The 23,665-nt window shown below is 33.2% G+C and overlaps 1 protein-coding gene across 9 annotated transcripts in view; it reads right to left on the reverse strand.

The window, feature by feature from the left end:
• Positions 1-366: 366 nt before the first annotated feature.
• Positions 367-23,665, reverse strand: part of LOC149565537 (splicing factor U2af large subunit B-like) — a 36,173-nt gene continuing 12,874 nt past the window's right edge. For 2 of the 9 annotated variants that reach the window (XM_089819047.1, XM_089819046.1), the window contains 17 exons: positions 21,805-21,989; positions 19,284-19,403; positions 11,142-11,212; positions 10,418-10,488; positions 10,260-10,304; positions 7,659-7,718; positions 5,775-5,835; positions 5,551-5,663; positions 5,061-5,176; positions 4,806-4,913; positions 4,456-4,531; positions 4,234-4,322; positions 4,064-4,127; positions 3,878-3,946; positions 912-993; positions 746-813; positions 367-643 (listed from right to left, as the gene is read on the reverse strand). In XM_089819047.1, the coding sequence (XP_089675173.1) occupies positions 509-643; positions 746-813; positions 912-993; positions 3,878-3,946; positions 4,064-4,127; positions 4,234-4,322; positions 4,456-4,531; positions 4,806-4,913; positions 5,061-5,176; positions 5,551-5,663; positions 5,775-5,835; positions 7,659-7,718; positions 10,260-10,304; positions 10,418-10,488; positions 11,142-11,212; positions 19,284-19,403; positions 21,805-21,989 (1,533 nt within the window). In that variant the 3' untranslated portion in view covers positions 367-508. Of the gene's footprint in view, positions 644-745; positions 814-911; positions 994-3,877; positions 3,947-4,063; positions 4,131-4,233; positions 4,323-4,455; positions 4,532-4,805; positions 4,914-5,060; positions 5,177-5,550; positions 5,664-5,774; positions 5,836-7,658; positions 7,719-10,259; positions 10,305-10,417; positions 10,489-11,141; positions 11,213-19,283; positions 19,404-21,804; positions 21,990-23,665 lie in introns of all 9 variants that reach the window. The other 7 variants (XM_089819045.1, XM_089819044.1, XM_089819051.1 and 4 more) reach the window with 5 other exon arrangements.

A 23,665-nucleotide genomic window follows, 5' to 3' on the forward strand; every position in this document is an offset into this window, starting at 1 on the left:
CCAGATAAAAGTACAACTAAAAATTTAAGACTAACCAACATTACAGAAATTAACCTCGTAATTGGTGTGAACCATAGCCGTAAGCTTATCTCAGATAGTTTATTTTTCAGACATTCACTTCGAAGTTGATCTAGAATACTGTTCTTCCTCATCGTGTTAGGAAGCTTACTATCATCGCAAGGAAAGAGTTAAAATCAAGGATTGTGCTACCTCTATTGCATATTTATCACCTCAGTCTTTCCCCAATTTTATGGATGCTTACACAAATAATGACGACTTATAAATTTCATATAGAAATTAAATAGATGTTAGAAACTGGCAAATACTGTAGCATACAATATTCCATGAATCATTAAAGATCCAATATACAAAACTGCTTTCCGTGGCATTTTCTCATCAAAAATATAATATACAATGTGAAAGTAACATTTTTATGATGTGCAGAAAGGGAAGATCAGAAAAAATTATAATCAATATTTGACAAATATAATATTTATTTCCATTCTCATTACTCATACTCGCCCCTTGAAAATTTGTCTTCTGGATAGTATACTGCCACAACAACATTGCCACCAAACTTCCTTCCATTCAGTGAAGCTTTAGCTTTTGCAGAACCATCAGTATCGTTGTATTCCACAAAGACCTACCAAAACAAAATAGCAGATGCAGATGTGCCCAGAATTACATTTGAATAAAGGACAGACATAAAGAACTTGCATAGAAATAAATGAGATGGCATACTGACCTTCCCAACACCTGGTGCTAACTGACCACTTGGATCAGGCCGTGGAATTACAAGATTGTTTACAATTCCTTGTAAATAAAAATAATGATAATAAGCAATTTGATTATTAAACCAGTACATATTCTTCTACTGATTAAAAAAAATGATAGATACAGACTGCACCTACCATGTTTTCCGCATTCTTCTCTCATATCTTCCAGTATTTCATCATATTCATCGTCATCCCTCAGCTCATCCGGTGATACCACCTGGAACAATTACAATAAGATACAATTATGTCATAAATTCAATCTTAGTCTCTGCTTATTTAATCAAAATTAATTAATTCCGATTTATTTTATATGATACATCAGTCTACTAAATCATAACAAATAAGCCAAAAATAATTCTGAAGTTCATTTTTATTAATCTTTCATAATTGATTTCCATTTGAATTTTATTTAATATAATAAATATAATATTATAAAAATAAAACTTCTTTTTATTAGTCTCCCAGTGAATCCTTCAGTACTCTACACAGGATCATTTCTACCATCTTACTATCATTTGCTCTTCGCCGTGGTAATGGACCAGAATGTGATCCAAACCATAGAAGATAGATAATGTACACTTATTATTCGACTTTTACAAATGAAACCTGCAAGCTGAAAATATAGGAACTTCACTACAAACTTAATAGCAGATTATGTTGTAGATTAAAAGAGACTAAAACAAGGTTTTACAAAGTTTTAAAATGCTTGGTATGTGTTGTTAAAAACATAAGGTTGAATAAAGGCCTGCCTTCTAAAAATAATGTTCTTTAAAAATAAAGCAAGCAATACTTCGTAGGACATTAAAAAAACATTTTAATGCCAAGAGTACATGTTTGGATTATACATTATTCCCATTTTTAAACTAGCCATATTACATGCATTTTCTAATGATGTCTTTAACTTCTAAACCCTAAGACAATTAGGTGTACAGAAAACCTAGAAGTCTTCTCTTCTTTCATAAAGTATCTCATGGGTTTCACTTAGCTGATACCAAGGTTAAATCTTGGACCTTATGTCTCAAGATTGATGCATGCGTTCATGTTTACACTTCGCAAAGACAACATTCAACAAAGATAACATTGGCCAAATAGCTCCTGAAAAAATTTTACTAATAAAATATAATTACACCAAATTTATAATAAAACATATTTTCCCTAATTTAAATATGAAGAGCACTAAATATTTTAATAATTAAAATCTTTATTAAATATTTTAAAACATCAAATTTTAATGTGACAAGATCACAATCAATCATATATGCCTGGAAGGCAATCAAAGAGCAGATGAATAAGTTGATATAGGTATAGATAAGTTGATATAGGTATAGAAGGTCAGACATAAGAAGGTGAAATTTCAATATAAGAACCCCATCTGAATTAGGGATCATTTAGATTTTTTTTGAATTTCAACCATAGTTTACATCTCATTATCCCAGTGAAAGATTCTGGGGTCTTTCTTTAGCTTTCACCCACAGCCTACAACTTGCATCCAAGACAATATGTTTGGATAGACAGATTTGTTGTGGAAGATGGTGTTGGAGCCTGGGAAAATGTGTGGTGAATTTGGAGGTTCTGGAATCATCTAGTTTGACTTGATGGACATTTAGAATTATGGGGAGCCTCTTTCATACCATTTATGCCAGTAGAGTAACATAGGTTTATTACTGTTGTTTTTTTCTGTAACTAAGCTGGCAAAACACCCTTCGGTGTAACAAACTGATAATCACACTGCTGAAGAAATGTTTTCTTGGCTGAAGAATGATTACTTCACTCTATTAGACCTTTTTTTTTTACCATTCCAAAGAATATTTTATTTTGTTTAAAAAAATGTTTTTATCACTTTTCATTTCATTTCCATGCCCTTTCTGTATCCACATTTTGTGATTTTTCAAAGCTTTATCCTTAACATAAGTGCAAGATGTAGTGCTTGAATTATATACAGATCCTGATCAGAAGCAGCAGCAGGAGGAGGGACGAGAAACGACCTAGAACGCAGGAGGAAAAATGTAACTAGGGACTAAAAACTGATTATCCGGATGTATCTATGTTTTATGATTTATCAAGGCTTAGGCTGTTTATCTATCAATTAAGAAAACAATAAATAAATGTTCAATTTACTAAATTTTATTAAAGAAAAAAATGATATTAAATATAAAGTGAATCACATTAAAATATATAGCCTGAGTCCTTGTTAGCTATATTAGTTAATGAAATTAAGATTTCTAATTAATTAAGTAATACATTTTTTAAATATACTAAACAATCCTAATCTGTATAAATTTTAAAATTAATTTTAACGTTGCACTAAAATACATTCTTAAATATATCCTAATTACTGAATGATACAGAAGATTATTTAAACCGCTCACGTCAGAGGGATCACTAAATCTCACAAAAAAAATGCTTTAGGAATTTTCTAAAAAGAAAGATGAAGACCAAAATAAAGAACTGGAGGTTCTGAAGAATTGCAATGTTGACAAATAACATAATATATTAGAAAAGCAAAGTCAGATCACAGTTGATGCTTGAGATTGATATCCAGTTCTTTATTCTTTGTCACCGACACAGGAATACAAAATGCTGTCAGATACCCCCACTCCAGCAGCAGCCAAGATCTAATATCTACACAAAATCCAATTCTGCTCATAGGGCGAGACCACTGAAGGCTCTAAGTCCCAATCTATGTCTCCCAACAGAGGTTAACATGGCAAAGACTCACAGACCCACAAAACAACAATGGAAGATGTATGTGAAGTGTTTTTATGGGAAAAATCAAAAAATAAATTAATTGTAAGGCAGACTAAAACAACTTTTCTTTTTAAAGTTTGTGTGACTTCTAACTTCACGGATTAAATTGAAAATTCAATGAACCCTGTGACTAAGGTCTCTACTGATGGACTTGGCTAAGGCATTTTCTTACCAACATATTCAAGAAATGTTGAACAACAGTGGGTTTGTCCTGTGTCCCATGTTACACAAATGAAACATGCTGCATTTTTTACTAAGTTTGGAAATGGTAGAAAGATATAATACCATAACAAGAAACTAATGTGGTCACATGTATGATATCACATAAATAGTTTAAGGAAATTAAGTCATACCTGTGTCAAACAAACAACTTTTGTAGGTATTTCTGAAGGTCCAAAAGCCCCAACTTGAAGTACAAGCTTCTGTAAATGTACCAAAAAAAATCTTTGCTCATACATGAATAAGAAATATAGAATTACAATAGAAAAGAGCTACATAAATATTTTCTCACTATAAAGATGATTACCCATAAGTCTTACTTGTAAAGCTATGTGTTGTTGAGCCTGCGCTAAGACATTCTCTTGGTCTGGTTTTGGTTGACCACTGCTATGAGAAGGAAATAAGATGGCCTCAGTTAGACTGTCGCAGGTTCACACTTTAAGTAAATAAAATCAATTCCACTTTATTATATCCTTATGCATATCTATACCTGGCTGTAGCACGGCGAACAGTCAAAGTTTTATCTCCCATTTTAAGTCCATTTAGGGCAGCACATGCAATATCTGTCACAGCTGGATCCTGATTTTTTTTATAAAAGTAGTTACCATCTTGAATGTGACAAGAAATAATGATGTTTGTATAGAAGTACAGAAAATGCGATTTTAAATAAACTTGTTCATATTCAAAAGAAAAAATGTGCAGAGATCTGCACCTGGTAGACACAAAACCCATAACCCTTTGAATTGCCAGTATCTCTATCTTTAACAAGATCAAATCCTCGAAGTGGCCTGCAAATAGAAAAATGTTAGGAAAACCACAAAACAGAGAACTAGACTTTAAATTTATCATGTCACAATTTTTTTAGGTTTTCCTACAAGTCAATCAGTAGATTGATCTGTATATCTACTCAGTATGAAAATGAAACAGATGAAACCCTTCAAACCTAGGACCTCATCCATAATATTTTCATTCCTTAATATTCCTTAACAGTAACTAAATGCAGGATTTTCCTTTTGAGATGAGAGTTATGGTAGTTCAAGCCATATATCAAACCATACACACCCAAAAGATTCCAACAGCTCCCGTATTTGTGGTTCTGTGAAGTAATATGGCAAGCCACCAACAAAAATACGATCAGGGCCTTCAGCTCCCCCAACAGTACTGTCATAGCTAAATGAGTGAGACAAAGTTTTTTAAGACATTTTGAATAAAATATAACGCAGCATCTTGTAAAAAAGTCAAGAAGTTAAAATAGAATTTATTAACAAACTTCCTTTAATCACAGAGATAGCATAAATGTCAAACTCGAGGACTTACCCTGGCGTCAGACCAACAGCAGCCAAGTTAAGGTGAGGACTGGGTTGGCTTGGACCCAGTGCAGCTGCCAAGGAGGGATTGTAGTCACTTGGCCTCCTCACACGCACAGAAACACTCTGTTGACATATTGTTAAACAGATCACTGAAAAAGTAAAAATTTCAAATGAAAGAAAGAATTGCCCAATACTATAGAAAACATGAAATTTTGTTACATAAATTATATAGAATTAACTCCTAGATAGCATCCTACATCAAAAATGATCAAACTAATCATGAAATTTTGTTACATAAATTATATAGAATTAACTCATAGATAGCATCCAACATCAAAAATGATCAAACTAATGATCAAACTAATCATGAAATTTTGTTACATAAATTATATAGAATTAACTCATAGATAGCATCCAACATCAAAAATGATCAAACTAACTCCTAGATAATATTGCACCTCAAGCATGATGAATTTAACTCCTAAGATATATTATACCTCAAACATGATGCCGTCCAGAGCCATAGCATTACTAGCTTCTTCGACTGTGCGCATCTCCACAAAAGCAAACTTCTTTTCGTGATTAATATACACATTTACAACTGCATCACCTGAAAGCAATACACACTTCAGCCTCGTGGCCTAATTCTGAATGAGTGCTGAAAAATAGTCAATTATGAAGTCCATTATGTATTTAGACCAGATTGATATATTATTCATACCTGGCCCTGCAGTGTTTCCTCCAATAGCAGCCATAACCCGACTAAAATACGTGGCAATTGTCTGAAATAGACCAGATTAAAAATATATACTTTAGCAATTCATTATTTAGAAATGCAAAGCTATAACATAATAAATAACTACATCAAAAGTGAAAACATTTTTCTATATATGATACATTTTAAAATACAAGTTATCCAAGTGCCTACATTCATCTAATTATTCCAGATGATGATCAATTTCTACTCCAAAGTCCTAAATTACATATTAAAATATCAAATTACTCTACACAGACAAATTTATATAAAATCACTGACTTATATTTATTGGAAAAGTTCAAATTCATTTTTCCTATTTGTTTACATTTAGAATGCTATTGAGAGATCACTTGACAAAGGAGAAAACCGTGTGAACAGGATTATAGATGGGTACATGTATATTAATTTTCTACCCAGAAAATATATTCAGTCCTATAATTAAATATAAATCACATTTAAAAGGGCTGTGTACCATCAGTAATCTAAGAACACCTACAAGAATGGAGCCTCATAGGGCTCCTCACATCATTGTATTTTTTTGCATCATTTCTTCATGCTTTCCTACACTTTTTAATTTGCAGGATTATTGTTCTCTAGTACTTATGTAATTACTTATTAGCATCTGAATCACTTTATGTTGACAGTGGACATTAATGAAACTACTTGATTTATTCACCTTGGAAATATATATTCAACAGAATTAATCACCAAATCAGGAGCAAGCATAAGTATTGCTGATGTAATTTTAGATCATTTATATAATAACTGCAAATTAATGTCTCAATTTACGTAACTATCATAGATATAATAAATACATCCTATCCAAAAGACAACAAGAAATAACAGTCTCCAGGTATGTTTTTATTCTCAATAACAATTTCAGTACAAGCACCTTGAGACTAATATTTTGTCATCTTTCAGATGGGGATATATTTAAGATATCTATCCTAGTATTATAAACTAAATCAATAGAATAGGTATGAGTACTTTCACAATAATATTATTTGATTTTACTAATCAATAATAATTTTATAGTTTACTCGTACGAATTTTAAAAAAGTTTGCATATCACAAAAATGAAAAATCAATAGAAATTAATTCATAAATCTTATTTATTTATTGTAGTATATACAGAGTTTAATCTTCTTTCTAAGAAAAATACCTCTTTAATAAATTATATGTCAAAATGTATGAAACCATTCTCTAACAATTATATATAGATAATAAATAAAAGAGTAAAAATATGGTTATAAGTTATATTTTCACTTTTTAAGCTTAAAAATAATTTTAAAAATATTAAATTAGATATTTTAAATTTTACTCATACAATTTTTAACCTCTAAAATAATTTTAAAAATCATTCTTTCTAATTTCCTTCTGTAATTATTTTCTAGTGCACCTTATTTCTCCGTCTCTCAATTTGCAATTATTTCTAAATGAGCCTTTCTTTAACTCTAATATATACATGTTTTGAGAGAGCCTTTTAATTATTCATATTTTTTTAATTTTTAATTTGACAGATGTTTTCTTCTTTCTCTCAATTTACAATTATTACTTATTGAACCTTTCTTCCACTCTAATATATGTGTGTCTCTTTATTATTCATAATTTTTTACTTTGATGGCTATATGGTCCTTAAAAATCTTTTTATTTAACATATGTCATCTATTTAATTTTTTTCTTTTAACATTTCTCTTTTGTTAAAGTGCTCACGTCAGTTTGCTTTAACCCATGCTGCCATTGTAGGTTACACCTCTTGATGTACTAAGTTGAATAAAGAACCACTCTATCAATCATCTACTTCTTTGAAATAGAACACAATAAATGCCATTATAGCCAAGAGTTCACCTGCTCGTTAGCCATTGGAGGAAGCCCACCTACATATACACGTCTTGCATGCCGAGTGGCCTGTCTCACATTGAAGAAAGGATAAGGTCATTCCAAAAATATGGTTAATTGGTCCAAATGATGTAAAGCAACTTACCGTGCAGTTTTAGACTAATAAAACTCGAACAGGTACATAAAGACTTTATAATGCAAAAACTTTAAAGTTTACACACTACATGCTACCCTCCAGAACCATACTGACTATTGTTCTAAAATCAATCCATTTGGCTTGTAGCTATAATGCAAACAATTATGTCTATTTATTTTGCTTTCATGGAGTGTATACCAAACAGTAATAAGTTAAGGGCATTCTTAGGCCAACATACCACTCCCAACCATACAAAACATTTTTGCCCAAATCTACACCATTTGACACTTTATTCTCTTGACATAGTTTGTCAGGAATTAGGATGTTCTAATATAACTGTGATCAAAGAATTATATATTTATATTTGTTTTTAAAATAGCAGCCATCATCTACTTCCAGGAACAAATATAAACTTGTATTTAATCAAATCTAAAGTGATCAATCTTCATTTTATTGGCTATAAAGGATGAAGAACCAATTAAGGAACTGTGATAAATAAAGCCTGATTCAGAGTAAAGTTTGACAACATATAATACTAAAGATGCTACAATCTAAATTGTACAGAGCACACAAACGTATCCAGTTCTTTTTTTGATGAAAATTGCCCAGACCCTTATTAAGTACAATATAATGTGCAATCATTCTTCCCCCATTCTAAGTCATAGGGTTTGCCAAATTTCGGCCATGAGGTTTGATATTCAGCAAACAAAACTGTAAAAAATTTGTTAAAATTCATATGGATATATACCTGGCACCGTCTTGCGATACTAGGGTTTTCTGCATATTTTTTCGTTCCCTGGTCAAAGAGTTTTACTTTTTTTCCACTTTTTCAGGGAGCTTATCATGTTTTATCCTTCTTTCAGCCCATCAGGAAGGGCTACACACAGACACAGGGAGATCAAAAGATTAGGTGGCAGATGATCTGTCGAGCAAAGTATTCACAAGTGCCATGTCTTCTGAAGAACACAGGGTATTCAAACAGTGTCATGCTTTGAACTAGCATTAATGTATTCCACTGATAATATTTACAGTGCTGCGCCATCTTTACTTTTTTATTTTTAATGTTAACATTATTTTAATATACTGTTTTATACATTTAGAAAATTATTTTTTATGTTAATATTACTTTTATTATTTATATATAGTAGATATATCATATAATTTAATATAAATATAGTGTAACATGGGGACTTGCACCCCCCTCCCAAACCTCGATGTACCCACCCCAAGACATCCTGCACCAAGTACTTGAGTACCCAAGTAGCCCCACCTCCTCCATTCCGCAACCATGCCACTGCTGGGATGGGTACTTGGATATTTTTTTCAACGTTACTATTAGGTATGTAATATGTTACTATGTTGAATGTTCAATAGTTCTAGTTCATGTTGTAATTTTGCTATGCTTGAGTATTTTAATTTGGTATGTTCTACTAAAACATCATTTGATAACTAGCATTTCAAATTTTATATGTATACTATACAACAACCTCCTTTCCCTGTCGATCCCTGGCCATCCCCCCGTCATCCCGAAAATGAGGCCCATTTTCCCCATGTCTTAGAAACTCATCCCGCCATCCAGATGTACCGCAGTACTAGTGTTACATTGTAAATATACATTTAAATAAAATTACATATGTGCATTATTAAAAATATTATGATAGAATCTTATACATATTTCTTGATATTATATTTTATATATATATATATATATATGAACTGGCATCTATATCCATATTGATCTATATATGAGTTGGTATCTATTTGAGGAAATAAAAAAAAAGTTGTATTCAATTTATCTAATGATAGTTATTTTTCTATAAGATATCTATATATTACTTATATTTTAAAACTTAAATTTATAAAGTGAATTTATTCACAGATATTTTTTTGAATTTTTGCCAGTGCAAAATTTTATTGTTGCCAAACACAAACCCAGACCTTGGGACTTAATCCCCATTTATGCAGGTCATTAAAATTTAATCAAAATCCACACATAGAAAGTTGAAACTGAATTTCTCACCAATAACTGGGTTTAAAAAGAGATTCTAGCCTCTAGGTGCTCAAAAACATACCATTTTAATCCCATTGCAATGGGAAAAAATAAACTACCACAATGGCACAAAATGACAATAAGATACTGTTATTCACACCACATGCTTACTTTTCACAGTAAAGAGCTTGAGATGGATATCTAGGAATTGTCCTGTGAAACTACGTATTTCTCCAATTTACTCAAGTCTTGTATTTGAATAACAAAAAAACCCATTCATATTGAGGTTTTCCATTATATTAACAAATAAAGCTAAGCAGGTTATCGTGTCAGAAAATCAGAACATATAAAACAAATTATCGTTATTGATTTAAAAACATAAAAGAAACAAATTAATAAGGAAAAAAAATCTAGGCAATGAAAATTAATCTACATCCTACAAATCTCGGGATTTGTAGATTCCCTTAAAAAAAAGCTAAGGTACCTGCTGTGTCATTGCTTGTACAGGCATTACAGGGAGGCCTCCAAACTGCAGTTAAACATAAATCACATAATCCATTTACAAGACACTACAACACCAATAAATCAGACTATAAGCCAGCATAAAAAAGGAGCAGAAAACATGTATAATTACAAAAGCACCTGTGTGTTCCCAAATGGAAACATGTTAGGAAACATCCCTGGAACAGGCTGTGATATCCCTGTAGTCTGACCTGTGAGAATTTCGGCAAGAAAATTTAGCAGGAATGGTACAATCCTTGTGATTGTAGAATAAGATATCGAAACTGCAAATATGGAATATTTTTGTTTCCAATCATCTCCTTCTGACCCCACAGAACGTATTAATATCATTTCTCTATTTGTCATCCCCTCTTATTAATTAATAAATAAGTAAAGAAACAAATCTGTTATTTCAAATACTGGGAGAAATTTTTGTAAAACTACCAAAAAGGCAATAGTTGCCAGTTGAAGACGAACAAGGATCCATCAAAACCGGTGCATTGACTCGTCGGTTGTACATAAAAGCCATAGTGGCCACGCCGATTTGTAGTATAGAAGGACATTTTCCCCATATTGCCTTCTTATCACAAAAAATAAAAACAACAACAAACAAACAAACAAAACACAACAAGCAAACAAGGAAACAAAGGTTTTCAGTTTCAGTATGAAACTACCAATTAAACTAAATTGATCCTAAATAAGCATAAAAACACAGTAAATTTTGTTGATCCAATTCCTAAAACCCAAATTTTACACCTTATATAACAAAAGCTACTAAGAATTTCAAAATATAACTGCCATAAGCCATCCTAGTTCATATCCAGTAAGAGAGCAGCCAGAATTGGGTAAATCATTATGCACAAACCTGCCAAAGCTGCCCCAGTCATCATGGTAGGAGCACCAGGTGGTGCCATATCAAAACCACTAGTTCGTTTGCTGGAAAATATATTCACAAGTTAGCAATCAGACACTTACAAATGACTGTACAACAATCTCACTTATGCACTAAGTACAATTGACAACAGCTTGCATAAAAAATTACTATCTACGATAATAAGTAATAGCATACCTATCTTTGAAAAAATATAGATGAAGTACACTGAAAGATATCATATCTGTTCATAATTCCACTTAAAAATATTATATTATTTAATTAAATTATAATTAAGATATTGATTATAAACATACATTTTAATATAAAAAAAAAAATTTAAAAAAATTTGATCAACATAACTGTTTTTAAATAATTAAAAATGGCAAACAAAATGCATTACTCTGCTTATGCGAAAAAAGCAGGATTCGTGAGTGGTCAATCCCGAAACCCTAAATTGTCAATAACCAGCAAGTATATATTGTTATATCTTATCCGATCAGATCTAAAGCATTTAATCAGCAAGTTGCCCCCCCTTGTGACTACCAGAAAGAGTTTTGAAGCCTTGATTAAACTACATGAAGATCATAATGCTAAGCTCAAAACTCGCCAGATGATTCCGAAATCCGCCATTCAGAGGCTCTCAGAAATAGCACGCTCAGGGAACAGAGATCTAAATGGAGAGGAGCATGAATGGCAAAATGTCAGAAACTCTAGAAATATCAGAATACGGAAAACAACAACAGGTTGGAATCTAGGTGAAGGGAACTTTAGGGCAAGGAAATTATCATGAAACAGAGCAATAAATGCAAAAATGGAGAAACAAGACGCTTTCTTTGCTAAAATAAAATATGCAAACTGGACACCAAACAAAACAGGATCGCAGAGTGTAGCTAGGGCAAAACCTTCCAACACACAGGAGATCATCATTCCAAAACCATTCAAGGTATCAAATGCCAATAAAGTACCATTAGGATACAAACTGCCTCCCTTGGATCTATATATTCTGCCGCATAGGAAAACCCTAACTCAGAAACCAGCCCTATTTAAATTTGGTTCATTCAATGCAGAAACCTTAGAAGATAAAACTACTATGGCGGATTTGTGTAGGAAACCCATTTACAAGACTGTCAACAAATATGTAGAAAAGAATAAGCTTCAAAATTCATCCTCAAATCCAGGCGATTCCAAAATCCAAATCATTAGCAACCAGCATCTAGAACAAAGGTGGAATGAGTGCAAGAGAGTTGGGATATATGGATATTGGAATGGCCCAAGAAGGAAAATTTACAAATTAACAAACTGGATACAAGGACCATGCAAAGATCAGGTAAGTATATCCATCATTTTGAGTAAAGTGAATTATTTTCATTGTGAAAATATTAGTGCTAGAAACAAGATGATTTTGAACTCTGAATGGTTTTTGTCATATACTTAGACTTGACTCTTCAAGCATTCATTTTGCCCTTCTCAAGCTCGGACCAACCACTTTCCAATCCGATTGGAGCTTTCAGAGCTGATTAAACAAACAAGGAACCCATTTAAGTGCAAAAATATGTGGTTCATGGATGATGACAGCTTTATGAATAATATACGAAGGTGGTGGCAAGAAGGTAATTTTAAAGGATCAAGAATGTTTTGCTTTGTCTACAAACTTGAAATATTAAAAGAACATATCCTAAAATGGAACAAGACTCATTTTAATAACATCTTCAAAGAAAAATTAGAAAATGAAGAGATTAAAAAACTAAATGAGGAGATCATCAAGAGAGGTATGGATAATGAGAAATATTATTAAAAAAAAGGAATTATTAACAAAATAGGAATCAATACTAGCAAAAGAGGATATCTACTGGAAACAAAAGTCCAAAGAAAACTGGTTACAAGAAGGGGACAGAAATACAAAAAAAATCCACAATAGTACCATTAATAATAGATCTATTAATAGAATTCAAAAAATCAAAAACAATGAAGGAATTACAAGATAGTGGAAATTTTTGTAGAATATTACAAGACCATTATTAATAACTTTGATTACTCTAATCTAAAAGCTCAAGAAACTATGCTAGAAAATATTCCCCATCTAGTCAGTGCCGCAAACAACCTAATGTTAAACAAATCTTTTACTTCAAAAGAAATCAAACAAGCTTTATTCAGTATCCATCCAAATAAATCCCCAAGCCCTGATGGCTTTCAAGCATTTTTCTTTCAAAAATGTTGGGATATTATAGGAGTAGATATATGGAAAGCAATCAAAGCAACAAGGAACTCAGGGTCAATATTATCATAAATTAATCACACCTTCTTAACACTTATTCCGAAAAAGTGAGCCCTGAAGGACCTGGAGATTTTAGACAAATAGCATTATGCAATACAATCTATAAAATCTTATCCAAATCACTTGCTCTAAGACTTAAGAGTATACTCCCTAAGAACAAACCGGTTTTGTTCCTGGTAGATCTATTTTAGATGGTATCACTATCATTCAAGAAACCATACACTCAGCTAAAATCAATAAAGAAGCATGTATGTTGATGAAGCTTGACATTCAAAAAGCCTATGACATGGTAGATTGGAGGTTCCTTTCCAAAACATTATAAGCCTATGGATTCTCTCAGCAATGGATCAATACCATTTTCACATGTATATCAACTCCACAGATCTGATTGCTGACCAATGGAAATCCATAAGGTTTTTTTGACATCTCTAGAGGAATTAGACAAGGTGATCCTATTTCACCCTTTTTGTTTATTATTATGGCAGAGACATTTGGTAGAGCAATAACTAAAGGCACAATCAGATAGGAAAACTCAAGGAGTGGTGATAGCAGAAAATATCCCAAATGTCACACATCAGCAATTCGCAAATGACACTATCCTACAAGGGGAGAGCACATTAACAGAAGCACAAAACTTCAAACATATTATTCTTAAATACACTAAGCATCCGAACAAAATGTAAATGCAGAAAAATTAGATATATTCTTCATCAATATAGAAAAAGAGTTGAAAGAAGAAATTAGCAGAGAAATGGGCTTTAAAAAAGGTGCATTCCCATGCAAGTACCTAGGGATATATTTGGAAAAAAACACTAATAGTACCAAAACCTGGAATAACATTCTAGAATCAATAGATAAGAAAATGGAAAATTGGAAAGGGAAATGGCTGACTAAGGTAAGAAGAACCCTAAAGATAAAATTAGTTCTCTCAACTATACCAACATACCATTTGTCATGTCTACCTCTACCTAAAAGTGTGAATAAAAAATTGGAAGGAAAATTCAGTAACTTCTTTTGGAAAGGAATGGAAGAGAAAAAGAAATTGGCACTCATTAAATGGGATAATATATGTAAACACAAAGAAATGGGAGGGTTGGGAATCAAGAAACTAAATTGGTAGAATGAAGCATTAAGTGCCAAATTAGTCTAGCAGATGAATCAAGAAAGAAATAGTAATGTATCATAAATACTTAAACAACTCTAACCCTTCATCAATATTCAAAGTTAGTAATCCACCCAAAGGATAAGAGCTATGGAATTTTATGATGAAATGTCACAAGCTTATTAGTAAATTCTTAACATGAAATATAGGAAAGGGGAATGAAGGCTTATTTTGGGACGACTCCTGGAATGGGCATCCTCCCTTAGACTCTCTCGACCTCTCAATTAATTTGCAAAACTCTCTAATCAACCAATGGAGGAAACAGTTAGTCAACTATAAAACTCAATAAATGGTAAATGGAGAGGTTATATGGAAATGGAAAACTATGGAACGAATGAAAAAAAAGCAATATTGGAACAAGTCCTAAACCAAAGACAGGTCAATCATATAAATAGAGAGGATAGGGTAATATGGGGGGCTTCTAAAGATGGGAAGTATAAGGTGAAGAGAGGATATGAAATTATAACCTTATCACAAAGATGGGAAAAAGCATGTATCCCTTTAAAGCTCTATTGGGACTCATCATGTTTACCAAAAGAAGGATTATTTCTATGGTCAGCAATTCAAAAAAGGATTCTAACAATAGACAGATTCAAAAAGATGGGTTTTGAGGGACCATCTAGATGCCCGTTATGTAAAGAAAACTTAGAAACTACAAAACACTTATTATATCTTTGTCCTTTCGCACAAGCTTGCTGGAGATGGCTCAGCAAGATGTTAAACTGGTCCTTAGCAAAAGCTGAGAATCTAGATCAATACTTAATAACTGGCCTACTAAAAATAGTAGTTTGATATATGGTTAGTTATGGTATGTTTCCCCATCAATCCTTCTCTAGGAAATCTAGAAAGAAAGAAATAGGCGTATTTTAGTTAATTTTGAACTCAACATCCACTCCCTTCTTAATAAAGTAGAAAAATGCATAATCGAAGTTATGAATAGTCATTTAAGAAAAGTTGCTAAAGAAGAGGGATCCTTTCCAGATTGGGACACCGATATAAAAAATAACTAGACAAAGTTAATTAATCCAACTTTAATTTATCTTAGAAAAACTCTCAAGCTTGAAAGGAATGTAGATGGGTTCCACCTCCAAATGGATGGAAAAAACTGAACTTTGATGGAGCATCAAGAGGAAATCCAGGACTAGCAAGGATAGGATGTGTCATTAGCTCAAAGACAGAGTGGATACTCAAGAGAGCTAAACCTATTGGGATAGCAACAAATAATATGGCAGAATTAAAAGCGCTTTGGGAAGGGCTTTGTCAAAGGTTAAAATTAGGAATTAAGAAACTCGTCATAGAAGGGGACTCTCAAATCATTATCAGTGCTCTCAAAAAGAGAATGACGCCGAATTGGATCATTAATTCAAAATTAGAGACAATTTTAAATAGCATAGACAAATTTGAAGAAACGAAAATTTTACATATTTATCGAGAGGGAAATAAAACAATAGACCATTTGGCCAACAAGGGTGCAGATAGTGAACTTATCACTATAATGGTACCCATCTCTTAGTTTTCCTTCATCAATTAAGCATAGTATACAGCTAGTTTTCATTAAACTCGGTTTATCTTTTCGTCCCACATATTATTATATGATTAGTTAAGAATTTAATGTAATAATAATAAAGGACGGACATTTTAATTATTATTCGCCTGTTGTCCTTCCTCCAGCGCCATCATGAATTAGCAAGGTTTGTTTTCTCAAGATGCTTCGCATGATCTCCCTCTAGAAGCATCGTGCCCTCTTTGCACTAAGATTGCTTTTAGGAGTCTATTTAAGGACTCTTGTTCACTCATTTATTCAGCAATTTTAGCTTGTAGTTCTCTTTGTTAGCATTATGGAGTCAGCCATCACTTTGTTTCATGCGACTAAGGCAAGAACCATGGCTTTCATGGATTCAGTTAAGCCAAAACGTTGGAACAGGATTCTTAATCCTGTTGATGATATGTCAAGGGTGGCCATTAGTAGACCCCTTGGGGAAAGGGCTTTTGATTATAGCTTTTGTGGCGTACTAATAGCGATGTTATAGGGTCCTTCATAGCATGTTTATTTAGGGCTCATAATGGCCATTGGGAAATTTTGCGTTTATGCTATAACATCTTCGACCCCACCTAGTTAGTAGGAATAGAAGAAGTTGTATTGGGCATCAATGAGCGTTTGGAGATCCCCCTTGCGGAAATTTATATGACTAGCCCCCGTGGGAGCCTAGCGAACTTAGATGTTATTAGGCGTCCTATTCTGCACATTAGAGATGTCAACCTTACCACATTTCGCCTAAAATGGAGGCTAGTATCCACTTTCTGATACACTGGAGGGGAATAGTAGTGACATAGGACAAAGGCTGGCTGCTTCATTACCTTCACATTTTTTACACTTACATAGAGTCTAGAGTAGCCTTCGAGGATCTTAGCAAGCTGGATTTCTCCCTTCCAAACCTGTTCAAATCAAGCAGAGAAAAGACGGCATGGGTACTGGCTCCTAGGGCCATGGCTGCAGATGTGGAAGAAGTAGATGACTTAATCATGGTTTTCTAGAAGTCTGAGGAGGTTATATAATTCCCTGCCCTCTTTGGGCCCTCTTGGTATATCTAGGTTTTTAACCTTTTTGGGCTTATGTAAATCGTTGGTATAATCCTTTTGTCAATTGGTTTGGGCTTATGGAAATTTTGTATAGGGTAACATGGTTGCATGGTGATCCTTCGGCTGTATATTGAGGGTTTTGTGCTGTAATTGGGCTGTCAGCTTGGGCCCTTTCTCTTGTCTCCTCTACTTAGTTGTTTTGGTTCCTGTTAGTTCTGGTATATACAGGCACGAATATGTATATGTTTATCACTCAGTAATGAAAGTAGTCTTAAAAATTTCGGATTTGGCTCCGTTTTGGAGCTTTTCTGTATTTTGTTGATGGATGGTGATCAGTATTATTGATTTGTAAGCTGGCTTCAAACCTGTAAATGAGGAGGGTTAATCTTTCTGGTACATGGATCTAATAATTCTGGGATTTCCAATTTAATAATGCTTTAACCTAAGATATGTGTAATTTTAATCAGAAATCTGAAAAAGGATCTTCAACTATATAATCATTAATAGTAACGTCAATAGTAAGTGGAATTTTAACTAGCAGGATCTAGAGCAGATATCTCTAGTTTTCTGGCAGTTATCCTTCCTTAAAATATTTGGGGTCAGTTCTTTGATGATTCGGCTCCTAATTTTATTTTCTTTCTTCTCATTCAGCCATGCTGCAAGCGAGCTCTATGTCTGACTCTTTTGCTCATTTCATCGACTATATTAAACAAAGGGTTTTTAGACTCTATTCAAATTGGTTTGTCCTTCTGATTGATGGTGATCTGAATTCAAATAATAATATAGGCATTTATTCAAAACGTAAAAGAGGAGAGTAGCCCAAAAAGGGACCAAGATACTTAAAAACTGAATAACATTCAAAGCTGACTATATTGATGTAGGTATACAATAATCCAAGATGAATGTCAAATAAAGAAGATCACACTCCTTAAATGGGCAAGGACTAACTGCAAACTTTTGCAAGAAAAGAAAATATATTCTCTATCAGATCAGTCTTACACTGTAGTTACAAACAATCCCAACAGTTCCAATTACAGCTATGAAGGTAATGATAACTCTTTTAAAAATAAATGTTTTTGGGTGGGTTTTTGAAGATGCAGATTATAGCCAAGAAGTACAGGACCACATTTAAGGAAGTTTAAAGCTGTCACTCTGGGTAGTAAGAGACGTTTTATATCCTGGTTAAGCGCTTCGCTATCCTTTCCTTCCTAATTTCAAAAATGTAAAGAAAGGAATGCCTTCCAATGACCCCAACTATATAAGAGGCACCTGTAATCTCAGTCTTTATAGATAAATCTAAAACCAAACTGGGGTATTACCCTTATCTTTTTGTAATAAATATAGGACCTTGGTCCCAGGCAAGACTGGAGGTTTTCTTCCTCCATTCTTTCCTACCAATGCTCATTTGAACGGAGACCTTGTAACTTTTATGCATTTATCAATATAATCCATAGGGCTTTGGCCTCTTACTGAGCAAAAAAATAAAATATCCTTCTTATTATGTTTTTTTATTTCTATTTAGCTCTTTACAAAAGAAAAAAGAAAAAGCTTTTAGTACCAAATTATTATTTTATTTCTAAATTTCTAGAAAACTCTTGACAAAATTATTACTGTATTATTGTATCATTATATATACTTTTCAATAACCGATCTTATTCTTATCCTTGAGTAAAAGTGGATTTTATGAACAGGGTACATTAAATACCCATAATTAATACAATTATTTTGAATCTGTTATTTTAATACTATTTTGATATATTACATATTTAAAACAATGTAGATATTTTTTTGTTTATATATATAAAAAATGATCGTATTTTTATGCATTTGAGTGTCACAACCACACCAATTAAATGCTTCCATTTTTCATTGACAGGTTTTTGCATCCGAGTATAATACGCCTTCGGCATAATTAATGATAGCAAGATATATATACCAAATAAATAACTTTAGTTTTCTAATGCCACACCATAACATGATACCACAAATCATTGTGATCGAGTACTAATCAATAAATACATGAGACTACAGAATTACAAAATTAGACATTGTTACATCTATATATTCATTAAAATTTAAAAGAGATTTTTAAATTGTCATTAATAACCACATTTACCTTTTCGAGCGGGAGCGGGAGCGGGAACGGGACTTAGATCGATGCCTTGACTTTCCCCTTGAGCGAGAATGTGATCTATGTCTGTGTCTGCGCTCTCTGTCACGGTCATGATCACGATGCCTGAAATTGCATCATGTGAAAATCCATTCAAAACAACATCAGGTGAGTTCTTGTGGTATACTACAAACAATAACAAGACAAAATCTGGACTTTTTCATATTTAAAGGCAAATGCGAAGTTATCTCTGGATATCACCAAGAGCCTTGATGACCAAAACTTGCATGCATGTGCTCCAATGTGACTAACAAGCATCCAATCTTCAATTCTCTTGAGTTAGAAAACAGTACAAAAACTACACAAAACAACATATATTCTTTCAGTAAGAACTACCGTACAAAGATAATTTTCAAACTACCAATAAACATAATTTCACATTTACTTTGCATGCCATCTGAGACTGCTTAACCTCATTATATACTTTGACATTTAATCTTGCCAGCATACTCAAATCTACCATTCAATAACTTGACTCCAAGTTTCTTTGAGCACAAATTTACAATTATCAAATGTCTTCTAACCTATCAATTATTCACATTGCTGCCAGATATTGGTTTCATGCACAATCTTACTACTCTTTGAAAATTATTCAGAAAGATATCAAAATGCTGAAATGCGGTTTTTTAGTAGATCGTTGACTGCCAGATTGTTAACCAATGTTCACCATTTTTTTCTAATTGTTTCACATTAAATCACAATTTTATAACAATAAATTCATCAGATATCACCTAACTACATCAGATGGGATTATGCCCATGCATTTCACTTTTTTTCCTTGTTCTTTGGCAGTTTGTTCTGATAACTTTGCAGTGTGATTGACTTTCTTCCTTCTGACAGCTTTGCTGCAATTTATCATGTCTGATTTGCTGTGATTTTGTTTCTATGTTGCTGTTGTAGTAATAATTGCATCTGCCTATAAAGCATTTCATTTAAAATGATTTCCAATTAAATCAAGATTAGATATAAACATCTTGGGGTAATTAACCCATGAAAGCTCCAAATCTCTATCAGACAAAGTCCTGTTAAAAGCTTGCAATTGTATATTCACAGATAGTGATCTAAATGAGCTTCAAGAAGACTAAACTCTTCATTTTGAAAATAAATCATGCATTCCATCAAACTAAGAAATGCCTTGCTGAAACAAAAATCAATTAGTTTGGGTTAATGGTTGTACTATTGGTCCAACAGATTATCAATCACTTTCACAGGATAAGTAGTTTTCAATATCCATTACCTTCTAGTTCTACTATTACTGACATTAAAAACTCCATAAATATTAAAAGCAGTGTATTTCCATGAATTAGCTACATTCTACTGACAGGGAACTTAACTTTCTGATAGTTATTTTGATGGGCAATTCCACGATGTACAGGAATGCATATTGAATAACATGCACATAACACAAGAGGAGAATACATCAGTGATAACTGATTGTGAATATTATTTCATCAAAACAATTTCTCTAACAAGGCAAGCATTTTATATTGGTCAATGCAGATAATCTTAGTAGCATAGAAATTGTGGAGTTGGGTTTACTAGGTGGCATCTGTCGCCTTGACCCAAGTATCTGAAGCTTGTAATGTCTCCTTTCCCATTACTCAGACTGCAGTGTCACATAGCCATTCCATTAATTTCCCCAGGGAATGGAGGGAAAACCCTCTTTAAAGGGGTAAATACAATTTGGGAAAATTGAACTTTTCAACAAGGGCACATGTGCTGTCAGAATGAGGGTGTTAAATGGAGGCCACTATCTAGTTATTATTTGTGCAAAGCAATGTAAACAATAACACGAACTTAAAGACAAAAATCTATATTCAACAATTCATGGGTTTAACTCTCAATTTTATCTGCTCTCTATATCTTCATGCTACAGAAATGTCTATAAATTTGAAGAACAAGAAGTTTTTAACCTTTTTCTACATCCTTCTAGGTTTTTTTATCCATATTTTCCTTATTTGTTCAGGTCTAAATCCCAATTTTCAGAAAACCTTATGTTTGATTTGTGAACTTTTTCCCCAAAGAATTTTGCTCCAATGAAAAAAAAATCAGGAAAGCAGCCGGCAAAATTTACTCCTTTCTCATGCACACAGTATCATCATATCTTGTAAACTTTCCATGCAATTGAGACTTTCTATTCAATGGTAGCTCATCTCCCAGCGAGCATGGCACTTTGTTCACTGCATTCAATATGAATTTTGATGGGGGACAGTTGAAGCCACATAAGTACATTTGAACAATTCTTGTATTGTGATTCTTTTAATTACTTAAAAAGTCAACACACATACTTGGCACATAAGACATCCCTAGCAAAAACAAGGACTTAAATATATCGTTTGAGTTATGCCATGGAGCAAATCAAGTATTTGCAGAATAGCATTTCTGACCAAGTCTTCCATTTAATGGCTAAATGTTATTATCATAGGACATGTATATGCAATCCAAAATTTACAAAGCAGAAACTTGCCTCTCATAATCATGACTCCTATGGCGCTCACGATCCTCTGTTCGCCCTCTACCTCTCTCTTCCCTCTCACCGCGGTCCCTGTAGTGGTCCCTATGTCGATCCCTGTCCTTGTCCCTATCTCTATCCCTCTCCCGGTCCTTATCTCTGCTTTTTGCTCTTTCTCTTTCTGAATCACGTGAGGAATGCTGCAAATTTGTGATTGCTAATTAGAACAAATAAACAAAAATATGCATCAACATCTAGCAATCCTCAAAAAATCTTGCATTCTATATGTTCCACAACATTACACCTAAAATTTACCACTTAAACATTAAGAACAGAAAGATTGATTGTAGTGAGGAATTGTTCTCTTGCAAACCTGTGATCAAGCTGGACAAGCATATGTAGCTTAACAGATTTGTTCATTTTCACAATTAGATGTAGACATTTAGACTATTTCATTACTATCTGTAAAAGTGGCTGTTTTTACAAGTGGTGTATGAGACTTTTGCTTCTATATTTTAGTTTTTAGCATAGATGGGCTTTTGGCAAAGCACTATCCAAGTTGTAAAAACTGGCCAAGTTTTCTGGCTAGGCGAGTTTTTATGAATTTTACTGAAGCCAAAAACTCACAAAATGTTTGGCAAGAACTTGTCAAGTACTTGCTGAGTTTTTGTTCAAAATTCGGTTGTAGATTTACAACAGCAGTTTAAGGCAAAAACGGCCCAACTCAGTTTCATTTCTCATTTCTTCACTTGTATTTTGCTGAGAGGGGCAAAGTCTTCCAAAAACTTGCAAACAGATTTCAATCGAATTAAAGTGGACTTGAGGTAGGTTGAAGAGCATTTGCAGCGGATTTGGTGCGGAGTTGTGGAAGAGGATGACATCAATGATTTGAAGAGGCAGGCTATCGAGGAAGAGGTGGATTCGGTTTCATACTGGATGACTTTGAGTTGAAACTCAGTCACTGTTAGACACAGGAGAAGCTAGAGGTAGAGCTATATCTAGAATTGAGGATAAGCCACAAACTGAGTTAGACATACCGAGCAAGAAGGCCATCATGGCCAGTGTAAACTTCTAAGATTAGACCCTCTAGTTCTACCTCTCACTTAGTTTTAATTAGAACTGAGAAGAGGAAGATGTAATAAGAAGGATGTATTTACTTTTAGTCTTACATAAGTTATTTACTATTTTGCTTCCAGCCACGAGTCTTCCTCAGGAGAATGCAAATTTGTACCCAATCTGTGTTTAAATATATCTAGACTAATCTTGTTTGTTTTGTGTTCTCATTTATTGACTCATTGGATGTATCTTCTCATTGAATTTTCCAAAAAAAATGCATTTCTCATTAAATTTAGACAAATTTTTAAGTTGTCAAGTTTTTGCTGAAAACTGGCCAAGTTTTCCCCGAATTTATTTTTCAGACCTTGGCGAGTTTTGGGTTCTATCAAGTTTTCCAACTACGGTCTTTAGCTCTCTATTATTCTGTTTCAATGATTTCCCAATTTTAATTTCACTCATATTGCCATCGTGTGCAATATCTTTGGAGATGAATATGAATAAGCAATATTCATTTATATTTGTTTCCAAACACTTACCCATTTTGCATAAATTGGAAGGGATGATAACCATTAATCTTGGAGACAAATCTGGAAAGGATCCATCCATTTGTATTTGATTTTAAAGCATTAGCTTGGTTTATCGAAATAGAGATCAATTCTGTCAGAAGTTGCCACAAGATCCTTAAAATCAAAAGAATGGTTTTGTGGCAAGAATAATTTATCGACAGGGTGGCAATTTTGATGAAAATTCTTAAATCAAACTCTGTGTGGGTCAAGATTAAAAGGCCCCCTCCACATTTCTCAATTGGAGAAGTAGAAGA

The sequence above is a fragment of the Cupressus sempervirens genome, chromosome 3, assembly GCF_028749045.1.
Source record: "Cupressus sempervirens isolate cs-2001-9-10 chromosome 3, ASM2874904v1, whole genome shotgun sequence".
NCBI lineage: Eukaryota > Viridiplantae > Streptophyta > Pinopsida > Cupressales > Cupressaceae > Cupressus > Cupressus sempervirens.